The sequence below is a fragment of the Miscanthus floridulus genome, chromosome 6, assembly GCF_019320115.1.
Source record: "Miscanthus floridulus cultivar M001 chromosome 6, ASM1932011v1, whole genome shotgun sequence".
In the NCBI taxonomy this organism is placed as follows: Eukaryota; Viridiplantae; Streptophyta; class Magnoliopsida; order Poales; family Poaceae; genus Miscanthus; species Miscanthus floridulus.
In genome coordinates this window covers 13,633,288-13,650,941 of record NC_089585.1, presented here as the reverse complement: position 1 = coordinate 13,650,941, position 17,654 = coordinate 13,633,288, and the positions used below count along the sequence as shown (strand labels likewise).

Sequence of the window (17,654 nt, the reverse complement as noted above, 5' to 3'; positions counted from 1 at the left end):
CCGTCCTTGCAAATGGCACAGTACATCGACACCCCTTTCTTGACCCACTTGGGGGTAGGAAGGGTTGATCGATACATGGCATCGTCGCGCGGTGGTGGCGGTTGTGGTGGTCGGGCCAGGCGTAGAAGGAGGAAGCCTTGGGATAGATGGTGTTCATCTTACAAGGTGCTTTGGCGTTTGGCAACGTCCGCCTATCCGCGGCAATATATAGGAGGCACCCTTGTAGGCACGCTTGTATGTGGATTTGGGGTGGTGCGGTATTGAACCTTCTGGACACAGTTGTGTCTTGCAACACTGAGGAGTGAGACCACAACCGCATATGTTTTTTCCTGGAGTTTTATGACTCAATGGATAAAATATTACTCCATCCATTTCAACTTATAGATGTTTTGGCATTTCTAAATACATTACTTTTACTATATTTTAGATTTAGTGTATATCTAAGTGCGTAGTATGTAACACCTCTGGTGTTACGAGCTCGTTTAGCACCAAGGATTAGACCTAAGAGGAGTTACCACAACGATTTTCTCGAATTTTAAAATTTAAAATATTGGAGCTTAGGTTTAAAATGCCATTTGTGGCGAACTATATTGATCAAAGTAATTATATAGTGCTTAAATATTTTGTCTCTATAGGTTAGTGCGAAGCATGAACTTTTGGCGTGAAATAATTATTGGTGGAGGTTAATCGGGTTGCCCTACCGACCACGTTGTGCCAGTCTGTGTTGTCCCTGTGTTAATGAAAGTTGGCCAAACCCCGACGCGTCGGTTGTCTACGCCACTGTCTTTCTCTATCTCTGCCAGTTCGATCGCTTTATCCCTGCAGCACCATCACATCCTCTGCTCGTCCTTGCCTTGCCTCTCTCTGCTGTCTATCGGTGCCTGTGCTGTGCGGTCCTTTCCGCAGTCACATCGTGCCTGTGATGAGGCCAAGCCATGACAGACCTATCCCACTCTCCCTCCCTTTTTCGCCTGCCTTTCGGCCACCATCGCCCGGCCACAGCGCAAGCGCACCAAGCTCTGCTTTTTCTTTGCCTCTGGCCGCTCCTCTTTTCCTGCCTGCCTCTGTTGCTTCCTCTCCCGCACCACACCCGTGCACGCGAGCTGCTGGCACCGGCCCGACCGCGAGCACCGCCGCCGTCCACGTCGTCCGTGGCCCGGCCTGCTCTGGAACGCTGCCTTTCTGCCGTGCCCGAGCACCGGCGCCCCCCTCCTTTTCCTTTGCTGCCATGGTCGCATGCGGTCACCACGCCCGCCCTGGTCTGCGCTGGCCCGCGCTCCTTGGTCCCACTGTGGCAGTAGCTATGTGCCGCACCACCGCCGCCGGGCTGTCGTGCCGCATCCGGCCACCCGCGCCCTTGTCCTGCTAGCCCTTCTCGCCCGCGCCGGTGTCGTCCCTCCCCCACGTGAGTCCCCACGGTCGCTCAGGACTGCCGTGCCTCACCTAGGACCCATGTCGCTCCGCCGCAGCGCCCGCCGTGGCCACGCTTCCATCGCCGGCCACCGCGCACGTGAGCTCCATGACCCACCCCGACTGGACGTCACCCCTCTTAGGCGCCCTTTGCCTTGGTCCGCTCAGTGCCGAAGGGCTGCCCTCACCAGCTGCCATGCCACACCCACCCGCCGGTGCGCTGTGTCCGCCCTCGCTGCCCCTGCGCGCCATCTCCGTCACTGGCGTGCCCTCACCGTGGTGCCGCCCAATCCTAAGCGTCGGTGCATGTGGCCGGGCACCTTACTTCTGATCTAGCCGAGCCGCGTCCTCCAGCAGGTGTGCCTGGCACTGGGCAAGCCGTGGAGCCGCTTCCCCACCGCCGTCGACGAGCGTAAGGGTCGATTCCACCGCCGGCTAGTTTTCCTCTACCATTGCTCTGTTTTGAGGAAGGAGATAAGGGTGAGATGGTGAGGATAAAATCTTTCCAGGGTTCTCATTGAAATTTCTGTGACTCACTTGAATAGTATTTATGTCTCGGGGGTGGATTAGATAAAAGTGCAGGGGCCTCGGTGTAATTTGGGTCGCCGCTGCTGGGCTTCCCCGCCTGGGCCAGGTACCGTGCGTCCTGCGTGGGCCGGCCTGCTTCGGTTGGGCCACGCTGCTTGGCCGCTTGGGTCACAGCCGGCCTTGGGCCGCTGCCGCGTGCGCCTTGGTGGGCTGCTAGCCGGGCGCATCGTTGGGCCGGTCTGCCGGCCTGGTGCCTTGCTGGGCCGCCGCGCCCCTTTGCTGCGTCGCGCTGGGTAGGTCTGGTGTTGCCGCGTGCTGGGCCGGCCTGATGCTGTCTAGGCCGCCACGCGCCCATCCGCCTGGGCCGTCTTGGCCGTTGGTCCAGGCCGTGCTGGCTGGCTGGGGCGCTTTGAGCCCAAGGACCTATTTCCTTCTTTTCGGTGTTTTGTTAATTTCAGCAAGCGTCTGAATACTTCGAAATTGATAATAAAATATAGAAAAATCATAAAAATGCCAAACTAGTTTTGTTGAGTTCCTAAAATCATGATCTATCTAATAGTATATTTTGTTCGCATAGGTTCGATATGTTTTTAGAATTTCTCTAATTATTTTAATATGCTTAATATTGTTAAAATGAGAACTTGTAGGAATTTCCGTGATAATCGGTGATGGTATTGACTCTAAAAATTTTACAGTAAATTACTAACATTATTAGCTGCTCACTGTAGTTTTGTAGCTCCGAAATAATTAGTTGCTAGATAGATAATGATGCCTATTTCGAATAGAGATTAAATTGATAGAAGAAAATGAAGAAACAACTTGAGTTTATATAACTAAAATAATTGTTTGGAAATAATGTTTTATTCAGCAACATGGATATGTAGCCTAAGTACGATAGGCATTAGAACTAGCTCGTTAACTTAAGAGGCGTAAATCGTATTTTTATGAGTCACGGTTGCAGTCGATTAATTATGCCTTTATATTGCATCATATTGCATATCATATAGGTATGATGATGGATCAACGGATCAATTGAAGGATGATTGGGGATCCAAAGATGGTGTAATGGTATTCTCTCCAGGAGATGATGCAATGGGATTTCTATTCAGCTAATGGTGGATGATCTGAAGATGCAGATACTAACTTTTTAATATATATCTTACCCAGGCAAGCCCCGGTGCATAACCCCTACTTTTCTGCAGTTTAAATTATATTTGTGCATTAAGTTTTAAGGAGTTGAATGAAACTCACTTGCATATATATATATATATATATATATATATATATATATATATATATATATATATATATATATATATATATATATATATATATATATATATATATATATCCTATGAGTCTTACTAGTATGACAGGATCGTGTAGAATGCTATGCTATAGGACTCCGGTAGAAGTCGAGTGATTGTCTGTCACTCACGAGAAATAAGAAATATATTACTGTATGATTATCACTTGGAAAATATAAATGGTGGAAAGAAAAAATGGTGACCGGGCAGGAATATGGTTTAGGTATTGGTGGGTGTAAGAGGTTGTGTCGCCGTGGACGCGGGGCATGGCTTGGTTACACTGCTTTCCCTGTCTATGTTGGTTAAGGACCGGTCGTTGCATAAGACTTGAGGCAAGTCACGGACTTATTATCCCGAGCACATACTTGGGTATGGGCGTTTGGAAGACTTGTTGCTCTCTTGTCGTGGGTTCTAGCTCTTTCCGGACCGACTGTTAGAGTTTCTTTTTGGTGGAGGAGGTCCTTGCACCGTACTGAGTCCGGGACTCAGGGGCGGGGGCTTGGAGTCCTAGTTTGGATAGGGACCTAGGAAACCAAGACAAGAGGGTGATGGGTTGGTCCTGCTTATGCCTTGGGTATAAGCGGGGCGTGTGTTTTCGGGGTACCCAGCTGGGGGCATTGATTCACGAATCGCCAAACGATCCGGTATGACTTGTTTTGAGCCTAGCACCGTAGTAAGAACGGGAAGATAAAAGATGGAAGGAAAAGGAAATTTGATTGCTTACCACCTGCTTAAAAGTAGCACATATGCTTACATAGAATGGTTAGTTAATGAACCAATGCGGCTATTAATAAAAATCGAATATAAGGATGCACGCTTAGTAATGCTTTCTACAGATGCAATAAACCCACAAGCCAGATAGCCTTGCATATCCTTGGAGTATTTTCTTTCCTCCTATCGGGTAAGTCTTGCTGAGTACAATTGAGTACTTAGGGTTTTATTTCCCCTGTTGCAGGTGACAGGTGGATGCTAGAGCTGACCCTTATGTGTGGATACCTCCTGGTGGGCTCAGCGAGGATTCCTTTACGCTGCGATCGTAGTTGTTATTTATAAGTCTCACCAAATGTTTTTATAAATAAAAATTTCATAATATGTTGTCATAGTTTATATATCAATACTTCATCATGTCATGATTAGATATTTATTTCCGCTGTAATTCTGATCACATGTTTATATTCCGTTGTTCAATTAAACTGTTTATAACTCTGATAATATGATTACATTCCGCTGTTATAATAATAAATATTACCCTCTGATGTTGTATTAAAAGTGATGTAAGAAATGGTTAAGAATGATGTAAACTTTATTCTCTCATTTGTGATCCTCATGGAAAATGTGGATTTTCGAGTTCTCCCCCTGGGGTGTGCCCGATGAAACCGAGTAATTTGGTGTTCTCCCCTGAGTGCTTAGTGTCTAATGAAAGACGAGCACCCCTGGAAGGCATTAGATTAGGCGATTCTGCCACATAGTAAGAGTGATGTATAAAAAACCCAAAGCATCTTATATAATTTGAAATGTCATCACTATTTCCTGAAATACACCATATTAATTCTACGCCTGATATGGCTTGAGCCTAGCTGCAAGGAGATGGAGTTTTGTATAGACCAAAATAATCTCATAGTCTTCTTATATCTCTTTATTTCCCTTCGCTCTCTCCCACTTTCTCTTTCTTCCTCCTTTGCCCCCCCCCCTCCATGGCGAGAGAGCTACTTTCTTCGCCCCCTCACTCCATGGCGGGAGAGCTACTTTCTTCACCCCCTCCTTCCATGGCTGCAAGGCAAAGGTCCATGGTGCGCTGTGAAGGGACCGTGACGCTTAAGAGGAGGGGTGAATTTGATAACTTAAAAACTACTTCTAAAACTATGGCCTCTAATTTTCACAAGGAAGCCCTCGCAAGGACCAAGCTCCCAGTTGGGTAACTCTATGAATAGCTCCCGAACATTCGCCACGCGCAAGTGGGTCTCTGAGAAGGCCTCTCCTGGGCCGCTCCCCGCCGTCTTAACTATCGAGCTTCTAGCCAAAAAGCCACGGGTCTTGTTCCCTCCGATACATGGTGGCGGCCACACCACAATCGCGGTCGGTGTGGTCTCGCAAGACTACAAGCCCTCCGTGTACAACAATGGTGCGCGCAAACACCCAGTGATAATAGGTATGCAAATCTCACTAAACACTAGGCCTAAACCTAGAGCAAGTGCATAAGTGGTGGTCTAACTAACCTAAGCACTTCGCAAAGCACCTATGCTAATCACCGAGTGAAATACTAAGCACTTTGGACAACCCCACTAGCAAATTTTCCAGCAATTTCATGAAACCACATCATCGACTATTAACTCAGCAGCCTCCTCCCCATTCACATGGAGAACTCAGGCGTCATTAATGGTTGCGTCCCTTCGCTTCACCTCCTGCACCTCCCACTCACATCTCCACATTAGGACTTGAAACCGGCGATCCAGTCTCCCTTGTAAAATGAAAAGTTCGCACCTAGACTAGTCGCTGCATAGCTATCGTTCTCCTTATGCCGCCGCCTCTCTCCACCACCTCCATAGTTGCCGCCAAGGCACCTTGGCAAGCGACCACCAACTCCACTGTCTAAGTGTTAAAGAGAGGTAACAAAATGAAATTATGATTCTTCAATATTAAATATATAGATATAAATTTAGTTCTTAGACATTGTTAGATGATCCTTTTATCTAGTAATAACCTATGATCATCGTCTGTACAAATATATATGCAGCATCTAGTAGCGGCCGGGAGTTATCAGACGATGAGCGCGCTAAGCTGTGATTAGATTCGTGTCTAAGGTTTCCATTTTTCATGCAACAAAAGGACCAGCACCTTTTGATACTTACTCTACACATGGTCAGTCGGCAGCGGTGCCTCGTTGTGCCCGGAATCCGTCTGGTTTCCACGCTCCGTGGGCCGAGCTGCTTCAAATGGCGCTTCAATTGATATACTTGGGTCAGTTTTATCATATGAGCACGACACGATTTGTTTTATGAAAAAATAAAAACTGCTTGGATTTTTTTATAATTAAAAACTGCCTGGATTGAACCGCGGTCGAGAATACCATGAGCGCATCGGCACTCTACATCGCCGCGGGGCATGCTACGGTCCGTGCGGCCGGAGGGTACCACGCGTAGAATATATTTTCCCGCCCTTGCTGCTTCCCGCCCACCAGGCCACCAGGATTATGCCAGATGGCTCGCGTTCGGAACGAACAAGCCCACTGCATGCATACTGTGCCGGTGATTTTTTTATATCCACTTGATTTGCGTGCATTGACGTCGTACATCTTTATAAACTAAAAAAATTCATAACTGCTAAACCAAATATCTAAATTAAATTTCGATTACACCATCAGGTTTTTGACAATAAATCCTTCGAAACAAGATCTCACATGAATATATTTAGATAAAAAAATTTAATGAACATTTGTCTTATGAAGATAGAATATTTTCTATTATTGAGCAGAGACGATGTTTTAGGGTCAAAGAATAATGTTTCGTCTTTATAACAAGAATATTCTCAATTTAGGTTCATGAAATTGGTATTATAATTACATAAAAATAAAATAAAATAAATACATAACATAAATAAAAAATAATAAAATCTAGAGCAAAGCATAAGAAAAAAATGCGTAATAGAGAAAAATTTAAAAGAATATCAAATGGGTACTTTTCAAAATATTCTAAAAATAATTATAGAATATCACATGTATACTAAGTGAACATCACTAAATACACCATAAAACATCATAAAAAACATAATAGAACAACACATGTAAACTACATGAACATCGCAGAATACATCATAGAACATCATTATATACTACGTAAATATCACATGTATACTACACGAACATCATAAAATGCATCATAGAACATCACATCTATACCACGTGAACATATAAAAAACATCATAGAACATCGCATTTATAACACGTTAACATCACAAAAAATATCATAGAACATCACATGTATACTACATGAACACAAAAAAACATCACAGAACAGATATTATATACCACGTGAACATCACAAAAAACATCTTAGAACATCACATCTATACTATATGAACATATCATCTATACTACATGAATATAGAAAATAAAAAATTAAACATAAAAATAATTAAATAAGATAAATAGAAAAATATATAATTAAAAAAGAAAAGAAAAATCACATGAAACGAAAAACAAAAATAAAAATAAATTGAAGAAAGAAAATAAAAAATTAATAAGAACATGAAAGCAAAGAAAAGAAATAAAAGAAACATAAAAATGAAAAATGAAAAGAATAATAAAAAATTACATAAAACAAAAAAGGAATATAAATAAAAATGAATCATGAAAAGAAAAATAAAAAGGGAAAAGAAAGAAAAGAAAAGAAAAGAAAAAGAAAAAGGAAAGAAAAAAAAAAAGAAGAAAACATACGTACCTACCTCAAATCCCGTCACAGCGGGCAGCGCACGCTCGCTCGTGCATATGCATGTGGGCCGCGCGTGGGCCTCGCTGCCGTGCAAGCGCATCGCGCGGGAAGATCACGCGGGAGCCGTTCGGCGCACGGCTTCCGTCCGGCCGTTCGGACCGGAAGAATCGCAGATCGCCGCCGCCACCGTCGACCGATCGCCCCGACCCCGCCTTCATCATCACCGTGTAATCCGCCCTGTTTCGGGCACCTGCACGGATCAGGAGCGAACTCGAGTCCAGGTCCGTTACAGAATCTCTCGTATTAAATGGATTGAGATTTGCCCTCCGACTCGGATAACTTCCCTAATCTGATCCTTTAAAAGAGAGAAGGGGCGAGGCGTGGTGTTACAGACTCCAAACGGCAATCAGACAGCAAAACCTACGAGCCGAGCAGATCCGCGGCGCGGTGTTTCTCGTTTTCTCGTCGGTGCGTGCGAGATGGAATCCAAGCTCACCCAGGATGTCGGCCCGCTAGCGGCGGCGGCCTCGTCTTTCCCGCTGCTCGTGTACGACTACGAGCACGGCAACCCGCCGGAGATTTCCCAGACCGTGCTCTCGGTCGCCGACGGCTCCATGCGCACGATCCGAGTTCCCGAGATGTGCGACTACACGTGTCTGGAGACTCAGCAAGGCCTAATGCTCATGGTGGACACCGCCTCAGGATCCTGCTGGCTCTGGAACCCGCAGACCGGGGAGAAGACGGCGCTGCCCTCCATGAACGGCGAGCTGCCGTACCAGTGCCGGTGCCTAATCTCTGACACCACAAGTTCTCCTCCAGACTCGGTCTCGGACGACGTCGATCCTCCGGACTCCCTCGTGCTCGTCTACGACCTCACGCGCCCGGAGCTTCTGTTCTGCCGAATCAGAGGCGGCGCCGGGTGGGTGAAGCAGTCCTACGACATGGGCATCGAGGTCCCCGCCACCGAGAAAGGCCCCACACCGAGCGGTGTGATCAGTGACATGGCTGCCGTGCAGGGGGCGTTCTACTACTCCGAGTCCAGAGACGTGATCGGCGCTCTCTTCAGCTTCGCCGACGATCCGGAGCCGCGTCTGGAGCTCGTCACCTTCGATGCTCCGCTGCCCACTCTCGCCGTGGACGCGCCGCAGCTGAAAGCGACGAAGAGCTACCTGCTGGAATCCTCGAGAGAGCTCTTCCTCGTCTGCCTCTTCTACATCAGCAGCAGCATCGAGCGCATCGAAGAGGTCGGCGCCTACGTGATGGATTTCTCGAAGAAGGAATGGTGCAAGGTGACCGACATTGGCGACGCCGCGTTTCTTCTTGGTCCCGGTCCCGGATGCTTCGCGGCCTCGTGCTCTGCGGCGGAGCATGGCCTAAAGAGCGGGTGTGTCTACCTTGCTGACGACAACAACGATCTCCACATCTTTGATCTCAAGCAAGGCACTCGTGAGCTCGTTAGACCAACTCAGGACATACCTGCTCTCTCGCGCGTGCCATTTTGGCTGGTGCCTGGTGCCCGTCCTCCCGCAGAGCCAGAGCTCTTTCAATTAATGTGAAATTATCGTAGAAAAGTTTCATCGCTAGTGAATAATATTTTTTAAGTCCTTTAAGAGTTTCTCTTATTATTTTTTTACTCTCGCATAACTAGCATGCTTATGTACTTTGATATATTTAAGTTTTTTTCAAAATGATGCGATTTTTTTTTCTTGAATTAATTAAATTTATTCCATTATATAAAGAAATTGTGCAAAAGATTCCCTAATTGAACGTTTGGCCTTGGAGTAGTCTTGTCTAGAATAGACTGCTTGGTGACTCTATCCGCAGCTTTGTTGGCATCATCTCTCTGTTACTATGTACCTTGTAGTATCTTGACGATGACTTGATGACAGAGTGTTGAATCTGGTGGATAACGAGCGGATAACACCTTTTTTGAGTTTTTTTTTAAGATTGACAATTTTATTTATTGTGATCTCACGAATTGTTTGAAAAACAACTTCGAACCGAGCTTTAACGAGCCGAACCAAAGTCAAAAGTCACACAAAATTATCTTATTTGTATTTAAAATGAGTTTAATTAGAGTATTTTTTTAAAGGAGACACCAAGCTAGCTCAACGAGTTTTTTTTGTCCAATCCTAACATAAAAAAATCAGGTGATTTTGGACACAAGAACCAATACTATGGGTACTATGTCCCGGTGATTTTGGACTTTGGCAGTTACACTACTAGGTACACCAGTGACGGATTCAGGATTGAAAACTTGTGAAGTAAAGCTTGATGAATTTAGATCAATTAACATCAGCAATATATATAATTGTAAAATTTATAAGGGATATAAATCTATTTTGACAAAAGTTGCGGGGTCACTTGATCCCACAACTAAACCCTAGATCCGACACTGACATACACAGTCATTTTCTGTAAAGAAAAATCACGTTTTGCATTTGAGGGAGCTGTGCTTGCTTGGCTCCCAGGAGCAAGGCGTGTATAAGCAGCTTCCGTTGGTTCCATGGCCTACTGGAAGGCAACCATCCAATCTAACACTTGCATAGTTGCATGGGACAGACACGAAGAAGCGTGTTTAGTAGATTGGGGTGAGGTCGTGAGGAGTGTCATGTGCACGGGTTGATTTGCATCTGTGCGAGTGGAGGTGGATTTGGATAATCCAAATTTTCAAATTTCAATTGGACTTTAGTGGTTTTGTGTAATGTCCATAATCATTTAACCCAACAAAATTCATTACCCACTAGACATTAACTTAAAAGAAGTCCAGTATCCATTAGTTTAGACATCACTATAGTAGAGAAATCATTTGAATGTACAACCGGCACTTTTTAGATTTTTTCTAGCTGTTTCATGAACTGCTAGTGTGAAAGAACAATAAAAATTGAGATGTTTCACTAGTGTCACTTGAGAACCGTCTATCACAAGTCACACGATTTTTCGCTTCAAATACAGGCATGTGCAGTCACTGAGCATCGAGCTCACAACCTTAGACCCTGTGCGTTGCTCCCTAACTTATGATTAGGTGGCTAATACGTAACTTTTGTATTCACTCTAATGAATATTATAATGCATATATGAGACCCTAAACAAATTTTATGAAAAAAGTTTGAACCGGAAAGTTTTAGATCTCTACTAGTATTACAACTTTAGTTGAGGTCATTTCTCCGTCTAAGGTCATTTGAGAAATACAAAAAAAATGATTTCAAATCATTTGTAGTGGCAGCAGGTTAAGAAAACCGCTAGTGTAAATACATCTCTACTACTGGTGGTTTTCTTAAGGTTACTGCTAATACAAATCCTCGGTAGTGTAAATCGGATTCACATTGTCGGTTTTCTTAAGCCTGCCACCAATGTAAATAGAAGATTTGTAACGACAGTAGCCTTAAGAAAACTGACAGTAGAGATGTATCCCACCAATGGTTCATAGCCATGAGCCCATAGTTCTATTTCTGTAGGCATATGTTTTTATTGAAAAGAAGCTAGTGTCCATAAAAACCGTTTCTGTACTAGTGCATTAACTTAAAAATAGTGTCCATTGGATGTTGGTTACTTGAGAGGTAGACCAACCTTAAGTGTATATTTTTAATTTATGATGTGGGACTCACGTATATATCTAGTCACACTGATTTGCACATAGTAGTTAGCAGTTATAATGAGTTATCTCCAATAAATTTTAGTTAATTTTGCTAAAATTTTAAAGTTTAAGCGTGATGTTTTTAATTCTAGGATCCAACTTTCGACCTGAAGTCCACATATATCTATCTAATCACACTGGTCTAAACAAAGTAGTGGGCAATCAATGATTTGACTTATTTCAAACAAATCAATTTCGCTAAAATTTGAAGGTATGAATCCAAACTTTTAAATTATGGGTCCAACTTTTAAAATAGAATTAACAACTAGTTGTAATTGTTTGTTATTATTGTATCATATTGAATGGATTTAGACTTAAGAGAAATTAGATTAGATTGGACTAGACAATAATTACTTTGTATTAGGATAGGTTTATACTTAGATTTTTTTTTCATTAGATTTTAAGAGAATTTATCTATGTGGATTTGAATGCTAATTCATTGTCACCTCTATCAGCGAATTTGTCCGGAAAGTTTATGTTATCGAATCTAGAATCATTACATGGCCCAAACCTAGTCAGCAGTGTAAAATCAAACCTAGTCAGCAAGTTTATGTTATCCAAACCTGTTTGTTAGCAGGTAAAATCAAACCTAGTCAGCAGTGTCTCTCATCGTCTCGCTCGTCACACCCAAACCGCTGGCCCAACCGGCCCCCTCAAACCACCAAACCGCTGGCCCAACCGTCTGCACCGGGCCTCTCTTTCTAGCCCCCAGGATATTGGAGGCCTCTTCCACCACCCCAACCAGGCAACCAGTAGTCGTCGACTCGTCGGTCACGCCGCCCACTACCTGAGCCAGAGCCGACTACTGGTTGCCTTAACCTTAACCTGACTACCTGAGCCAGAGCCGATGCAGACGAGGCACGTGGGAAATAAAAATTGGGTCGCAACTCGCAAGGAATCGCACCTTGACATGTATCCGCGCGTCGGCACATGTGTGTGGCGCATGCATGCTTAAATTTGGAAATACATTTGGTGGACCCTAGGTATAATAAGGGGCTGTTTGGTTCTGACCTTGGCGTAGGTGCCTAGGCCAGGCAGCTCGTCACGCTGTCGATTTTGAGCGCCTGGTGGTCGGATAGACCTGCCTGGGCAAGCACCCCTAGGCCACGCTGTGAACCAAACAATCTCGAACTCTTCGGTGCGATCTCATTACGGAAAAGAAAATCACACGTCATGCATGTTATCCGCATCACCTTGCTCATCGTGCATGCATGGCTCCAATCCAGCCGGACCCAAACCACTGGCCGTCAGCCATCCACGCTAGGTCGCACACGGGTATTTATTGGACCTAGGAGGTTGTTTGGTTCAACGATTTGAGCCTGTCAACCATTGACAGTGTAAACAGGTAGCGTTTGTTAGACGCACTACTGGAAAACTGTACTTTGCCGAGTGCCTGAGACTTTGCCAAGTGTTTTTTATCGGAACATTCGGCAAAGAAAAATTTTGCCAAGTGCCGCACTCGGCAAAATAAAGCACTCGGCAAAGGTGGCTTTGCCGAGCGCCATGCACTTGGCAAAGCCTGGCTCTCGGCAAATCTAGGCTTTGCCGAGTGCCGCGGCACTCGGCAAAAGTCCCACTCGGCAAAAGGTGGCCGGCCCGTGACGGCGGGCATCTGCCGTCAGACTTTGCCGAGTGTCTAACGGATGGCACTCGGCAAAAAAAATTTTATTATTTTTAAAAACTTATTTTGCCGAGTGTAAACCTTGGGCACTCGGCAAAAATTTTTTTTAATTTTTTAAAACTTATTTTGCCGAGTGCCAGCGTCAGGCACTCGGCAAAAAAAAATTTATTTTTGAAAATCAGCTTTGCCGAGTGCCTTCTGGGCCGGCACTCGGCAAAGCCCACTTTGCCGAGTGCCCCCCATGGCACTCAGCAAATTTTTTTTTTTATTTTGGGCCAAAAAATTTTTCTGTGGCCTTGTGACAGTATTTAAAACTCTATTTTAAAATTTGGGGCAATTTTGACTTTTTTTGATATATTTTATTAGTTTATTTCGTTTCGTCTAATTGTTTGGGATATTTCAAATTTAAACTGCAGGTACATAGAATAATGGACTTTGGTCATCCAAAAATTGATACTCATGATATTTAGGGTATGTTTAGGCCGTATCCAGAAAGTCACATGAAATCTCGAGTATCTCGTTGACGTAACATGTCGAGGTACTTGCCGGAAATGTGATTTTAAATTATATAAAATGCAAACGAAGTCCGAAAATCATGAAACTTGTCGAGGCGTCGTGTTATAATTTAAAATCACATTTCCGGACTTCGTTTCATGATTTTCGGACTTCGTTTGCATTTTATATAATTTAAAATCACATTTCTGGCAAGTACCTCGACATATTACGTCAACGAGATACTCGAGATTTCATGTGACTTTCTGGATACGGCCTAAACATACCCTAAATATCATGAGTATCAATTTTTGGATGACCAAAGTCCATTATTCCATGTACCTGCAGTTTAAATTTGAAATATCCCAAACAATTAGACGAAACGAAATAAACTAATGAAATATATCAAAAAAAGTCAAAATTGCCCCAAATTTTAAAATAGAGTTTTAAATACTGTCACAAGGCCACAGAAAAAAATTTGGGCCCAAAATCAAAAAAAAAATTGCCGAGTGCCATGGGGGGCACTCGGCAAAGTGGGCTTTGCCGAGTGCCGGCCCAGAAGGCACTCGGCAAAGCTGATTTTCAAAAATAATTTTTTTTTGTCGAGTGCCTGACACTGGCACTCGGCAAAATAAGTTTTAAAAAATTAAAAAAAATTTGCCAAGTGATCAAGGGGCTTACACTCGGCAATTTTTTTTAAATAAAACTGCCGGCCCAAAACCCCCCCACCCCCAGTACCCTAGCCGCCTGCTCTGTCCCGACGCCCACCGCGCCTCCCCTGCCGGCCAGCGCCGCCCGCGCCGGCGCGCCCACGCCGGCGAGCCCCGGCCACCGCGCGCCCCCACCCCCGAGGAGCCCCCAGCCCGGCCGCGCGGCTCCCCAGCGCGCCCACGCCGGCGAGACCGCGCCCCCGGGCACCCCGACGCCCGCCGCTCCGCCGCCGCCACCGGCGAGCCCCCGCTACCGCGTGCCCCCTCCCCCGAGCACCCCCCAGCCCGGCCGCGTGGCTCCCCGGCGCGCCCACGCTGGCGAGACCCCGCCCCCGAGCACCCCTAGCCCCGCCGCGCGGCTCCCCGGCGCGCCCACGCCGGCGAGATCTCGCCACACGCGCCCCCACCCCCGAGGACCCCCCAGCCACCGCCGCGCCGCCCAGCCGCGCGGCCTCCCCGGCGCGCCCACGCCGGCGAGCCCCCGCCAGAGCGCGCCCCCGCCCCCGAGCACCCCCAGCCCAGCCGCGCGGCTCCCCGGCGCGCCCACGCCGGCGAGCCCTCGCCACCGCGCGCCCCCACCCCGAGTACCCCCCAGCCTGGCAGCGCCGCCGCCATCAGCTCTGCCCGCCACCGCCGTCCGCGCGTGCTGCCACCGCCGGCACGCGCGGCTGTCCTCCCCTGCACGCACCGGCCCCGTGCACCCCTGCTCTTGCCACCGGCTTGGAAGAAGGAGGAGGAAGCAGCAGTAAGGAGAAGAAGGAAGAAGAAGGAAGAAAAAAGAAGAGAAAGAAAGAAAAGGAAAAGGAAGAAAATGAGAAGGAAAAAAGAGAAGAAAAAGGAAGAAGGAGGAGGAGAGGAAGGAGGAGGAGAAGGGGAGAGGGGGAGGAAGCCGAGGTAGAGGGGAGGAGGAGGTGCCTCGGCCGTCTTCTCCGTGTGCCCGTCCCGCCGACGCCCCTACCGTCACCGAACTGCCTACGAGCGTGGGCAAGGTATATCCACCCTTTCTCCGTTTGTCGGCCTTCGTGCCGTTGTGATGTCGGCCTTCGTGCCGCTGTTCTTATCGGCCTTCGTGCCGTTTGTGATTGTCGGCCTTCGTGCCGTTGTTTTTTTGCAGGTTTTGGAAACCTCCCCGTGCAAGGGAGGTGCTGCCGAAATTTTAAACTTATAGTGTCGTGTTTCTTCTTTTGCAGAGCAGGACCTGTCGGAGGTGACCCGGAGGTCCCCGATCATTTTTGTCGGCGTCGCAGGTCTGCCTGCACTGCGTCGCCTCGCCACTGCCTCGCTAGCCTGACTTCACCGACACCCTAGGTATAAATCATCTCTTTTTCCGCTTGTCTGTCGTCGTAGATCGGTGTAGCCTAGTTAGGCGTCTCCCGTCCAAAAGAGATATCTTTGGAGGTATGCAGATCTTTGCATATCTGCGAGCATTTCTGTTTCGGATTGTCCACGTTTTTTGGACAACCCATGGATGCATAGATGGGTTAGTTTCCATGGTCTGCTCCGGTCCAAGACGGTGTTTCGGCATCACCCCCTGTTGTTCTCCGGATACACACTCTCCCTTGCAGGACGTGTATCGAGAGAACAGCAGGGAGGTGCTGCCGAAATTCCGTCTCAGATAGGAGCGGAGCATGGAAACTAACCTCATCTACGGATCCACGGGTGGGATTAGGACCTATCCTCACCTATTAGAGAGTAGGGACACCGCGTAGATGCAATTGATGGTGACTCATATGTGCTGATACGTCTATTAAAGGATGGAGGACCGTGAGTGGATGTACACGCTCCGGAGAGACGAGCACGATTACGACTTGCTGTTTATAGTCAAGGTCGAAGAATTCTTACAGCATGCATTTGGTGAGAGTGTCGGAGGCCATTCTCTAGTGGTTTGTCCGTGCAGCAGTTGTGACAACAGAAGAAGGAAAGATAGGTTAACCATGGGTAAACATATTGTGAAGTTTGGATTTACTCCGGGCTACCACCGGTGGATCCACCATGGTGAAGCCGATCGTATCAGGGAGGAGGTGGTGAGACCACGACTCGAGGCTTTCGATGATGATGCCGGGGTAGTAGACATGCTGGATGACACGCACCAAGCTCAGTTCGCTAAAGGACGTGACAAGGAGGAGATGGAGGCTACCGCAGATGCCTTCTACCTGATGTTGGACTCGGCACAGAGACCCCTTCATGATCATACTAATATTTCTCAGCTGGACGCCATTGGTCGCGTAATGGGGTTGAAGGCCGAGTTAAACCTAAGTCGAGAAGGCTTCGACAATATGGTGGCCATGTGGAGCGATATGCTACCGAAGACACACATTATGCTGAAGAACTTGTACGAGTCAGAGAAGCTTCTTCTTGCACTTAAGATGCCATATGACAAGATACATGTGTGTCCGAAGGGGTGCGTCCTATTTAGGAAAGAACACGCGGATGCAAAGTACTGCCCAAAGTGTAAATCCTCCAAGTACGTGGAGGTAGACTCAGGCGATGGCCAGAAGAGGCAGCTTAAGATCCCCATGAGAGTCCTACAACACCTTCCGTTCCTGCCGAGGCTCCAACGGCTATTCATGACCGAGGAATCCGCGAAACAGATGACATGGCACAAAAACGGCACACGATACAATCTTGAGAAGATGGTACATCCATCCGATGCTGATGCATGGAAGTACTTCAATTCTCGGCATCCTCTCAAAGCAGAGGAGGCTCGTAATGTACGTGTCGCGCTGGCAACAGATGGGTTCAATCCATATGGCATGATGGCTGCACCATACACATGTTGGCCCGTGTTCGTCATCCCCCTGAATCTCCCCCCCGGTGTCTCCTTTCAACGACATACCGTGTTCCTGTCATTGATAATCCCTAGACACCCGGGGAGTAATATGGGTGTCTTCATAGAGCCTGTGATAGATGAGTTGATCGATGCTTGGGTCAAAGGGGTGTGGACATACGACCGAGCTACGAAGACTAGCTTCAAAATGCACGTCTGGTACCACTACTCCCTGCACGACTTCCTGGCGTACGGGTTAATGTGCGCCTGGTGTGTTCAGGGGAAGTTCCCATGCCCAATATGCAAGGAAGCTGTGAGGTTCATATGGTTGAAGAAGGGTGGCAAGTATTCGTTGTTCGACAAACATCGTCAATTCCTCCCTCTTGACCATCCATTCAGAGAAGACGTCAAGAGCTTTACGAAAGGTGTCAAAGCGATGGACCCTAGACCGCACTTGAGGACTAGGGTGGAGGTTCGTGCTTAGATAGATGCTCTCATGCCCAATGAAGATGGTGGTTTCGTGGGATATGGTGAGCAACATATGTGGACTCATAAGTCCGGCTTGACGAGGCTCCCCTATTTCGATGACCTCCTACTGCCCCATAACATTGATGTCATGCACACTGAAAAGAATATCGCCGAGGCACTTTGGGCAACGCTCATGGACACTGACAAGTCTAAGGACAACCATAAGGCTAGAGTGGACCTGGCGACGTTGTGCGATAGGCCAAACCTAGAGATGCGGCCTCCTGCAA

At 46.9% G+C, this 17,654-nt stretch overlaps 3 protein-coding genes across 3 annotated transcripts; all 3 read left to right on the top strand.

Moving 5' to 3' along the window:
* Positions 1-8,063: 8,063 nt before the first annotated feature.
* On the top strand, positions 8,064-9,246 carry LOC136457671 (uncharacterized). The gene has a single exon (XM_066457691.1). The coding sequence runs from the start codon at positions 8,152-8,154 to the stop codon at positions 9,226-9,228; it is 1,077 nt and encodes a 358-aa protein (XP_066313788.1). The 5' UTR covers positions 8,064-8,151; the 3' UTR covers positions 9,229-9,246.
* A 2,910-nt stretch (positions 9,247-12,156) lies between these two features.
* Positions 12,157-14,881, top strand: LOC136460228 (vegetative cell wall protein gp1-like). The gene is made up of 2 exons (XM_066460015.1): positions 12,157-12,167; positions 14,158-14,881. Exons 1-2 carry the CDS (start codon positions 12,157-12,159, stop codon positions 14,879-14,881), a joined length of 735 nt encoding a protein of 244 aa, XP_066316112.1.
* A 1,005-nt stretch (positions 14,882-15,886) lies between these two features.
* LOC136461450 (uncharacterized) lies at positions 15,887-17,383 on the top strand. The gene has a single exon (XM_066460735.1). It carries the CDS (start codon positions 15,887-15,889, stop codon positions 17,381-17,383), a length of 1,497 nt encoding a protein of 498 aa, XP_066316832.1.
* The last annotated feature ends 271 nt before the right edge of the window (positions 17,384-17,654 follow it).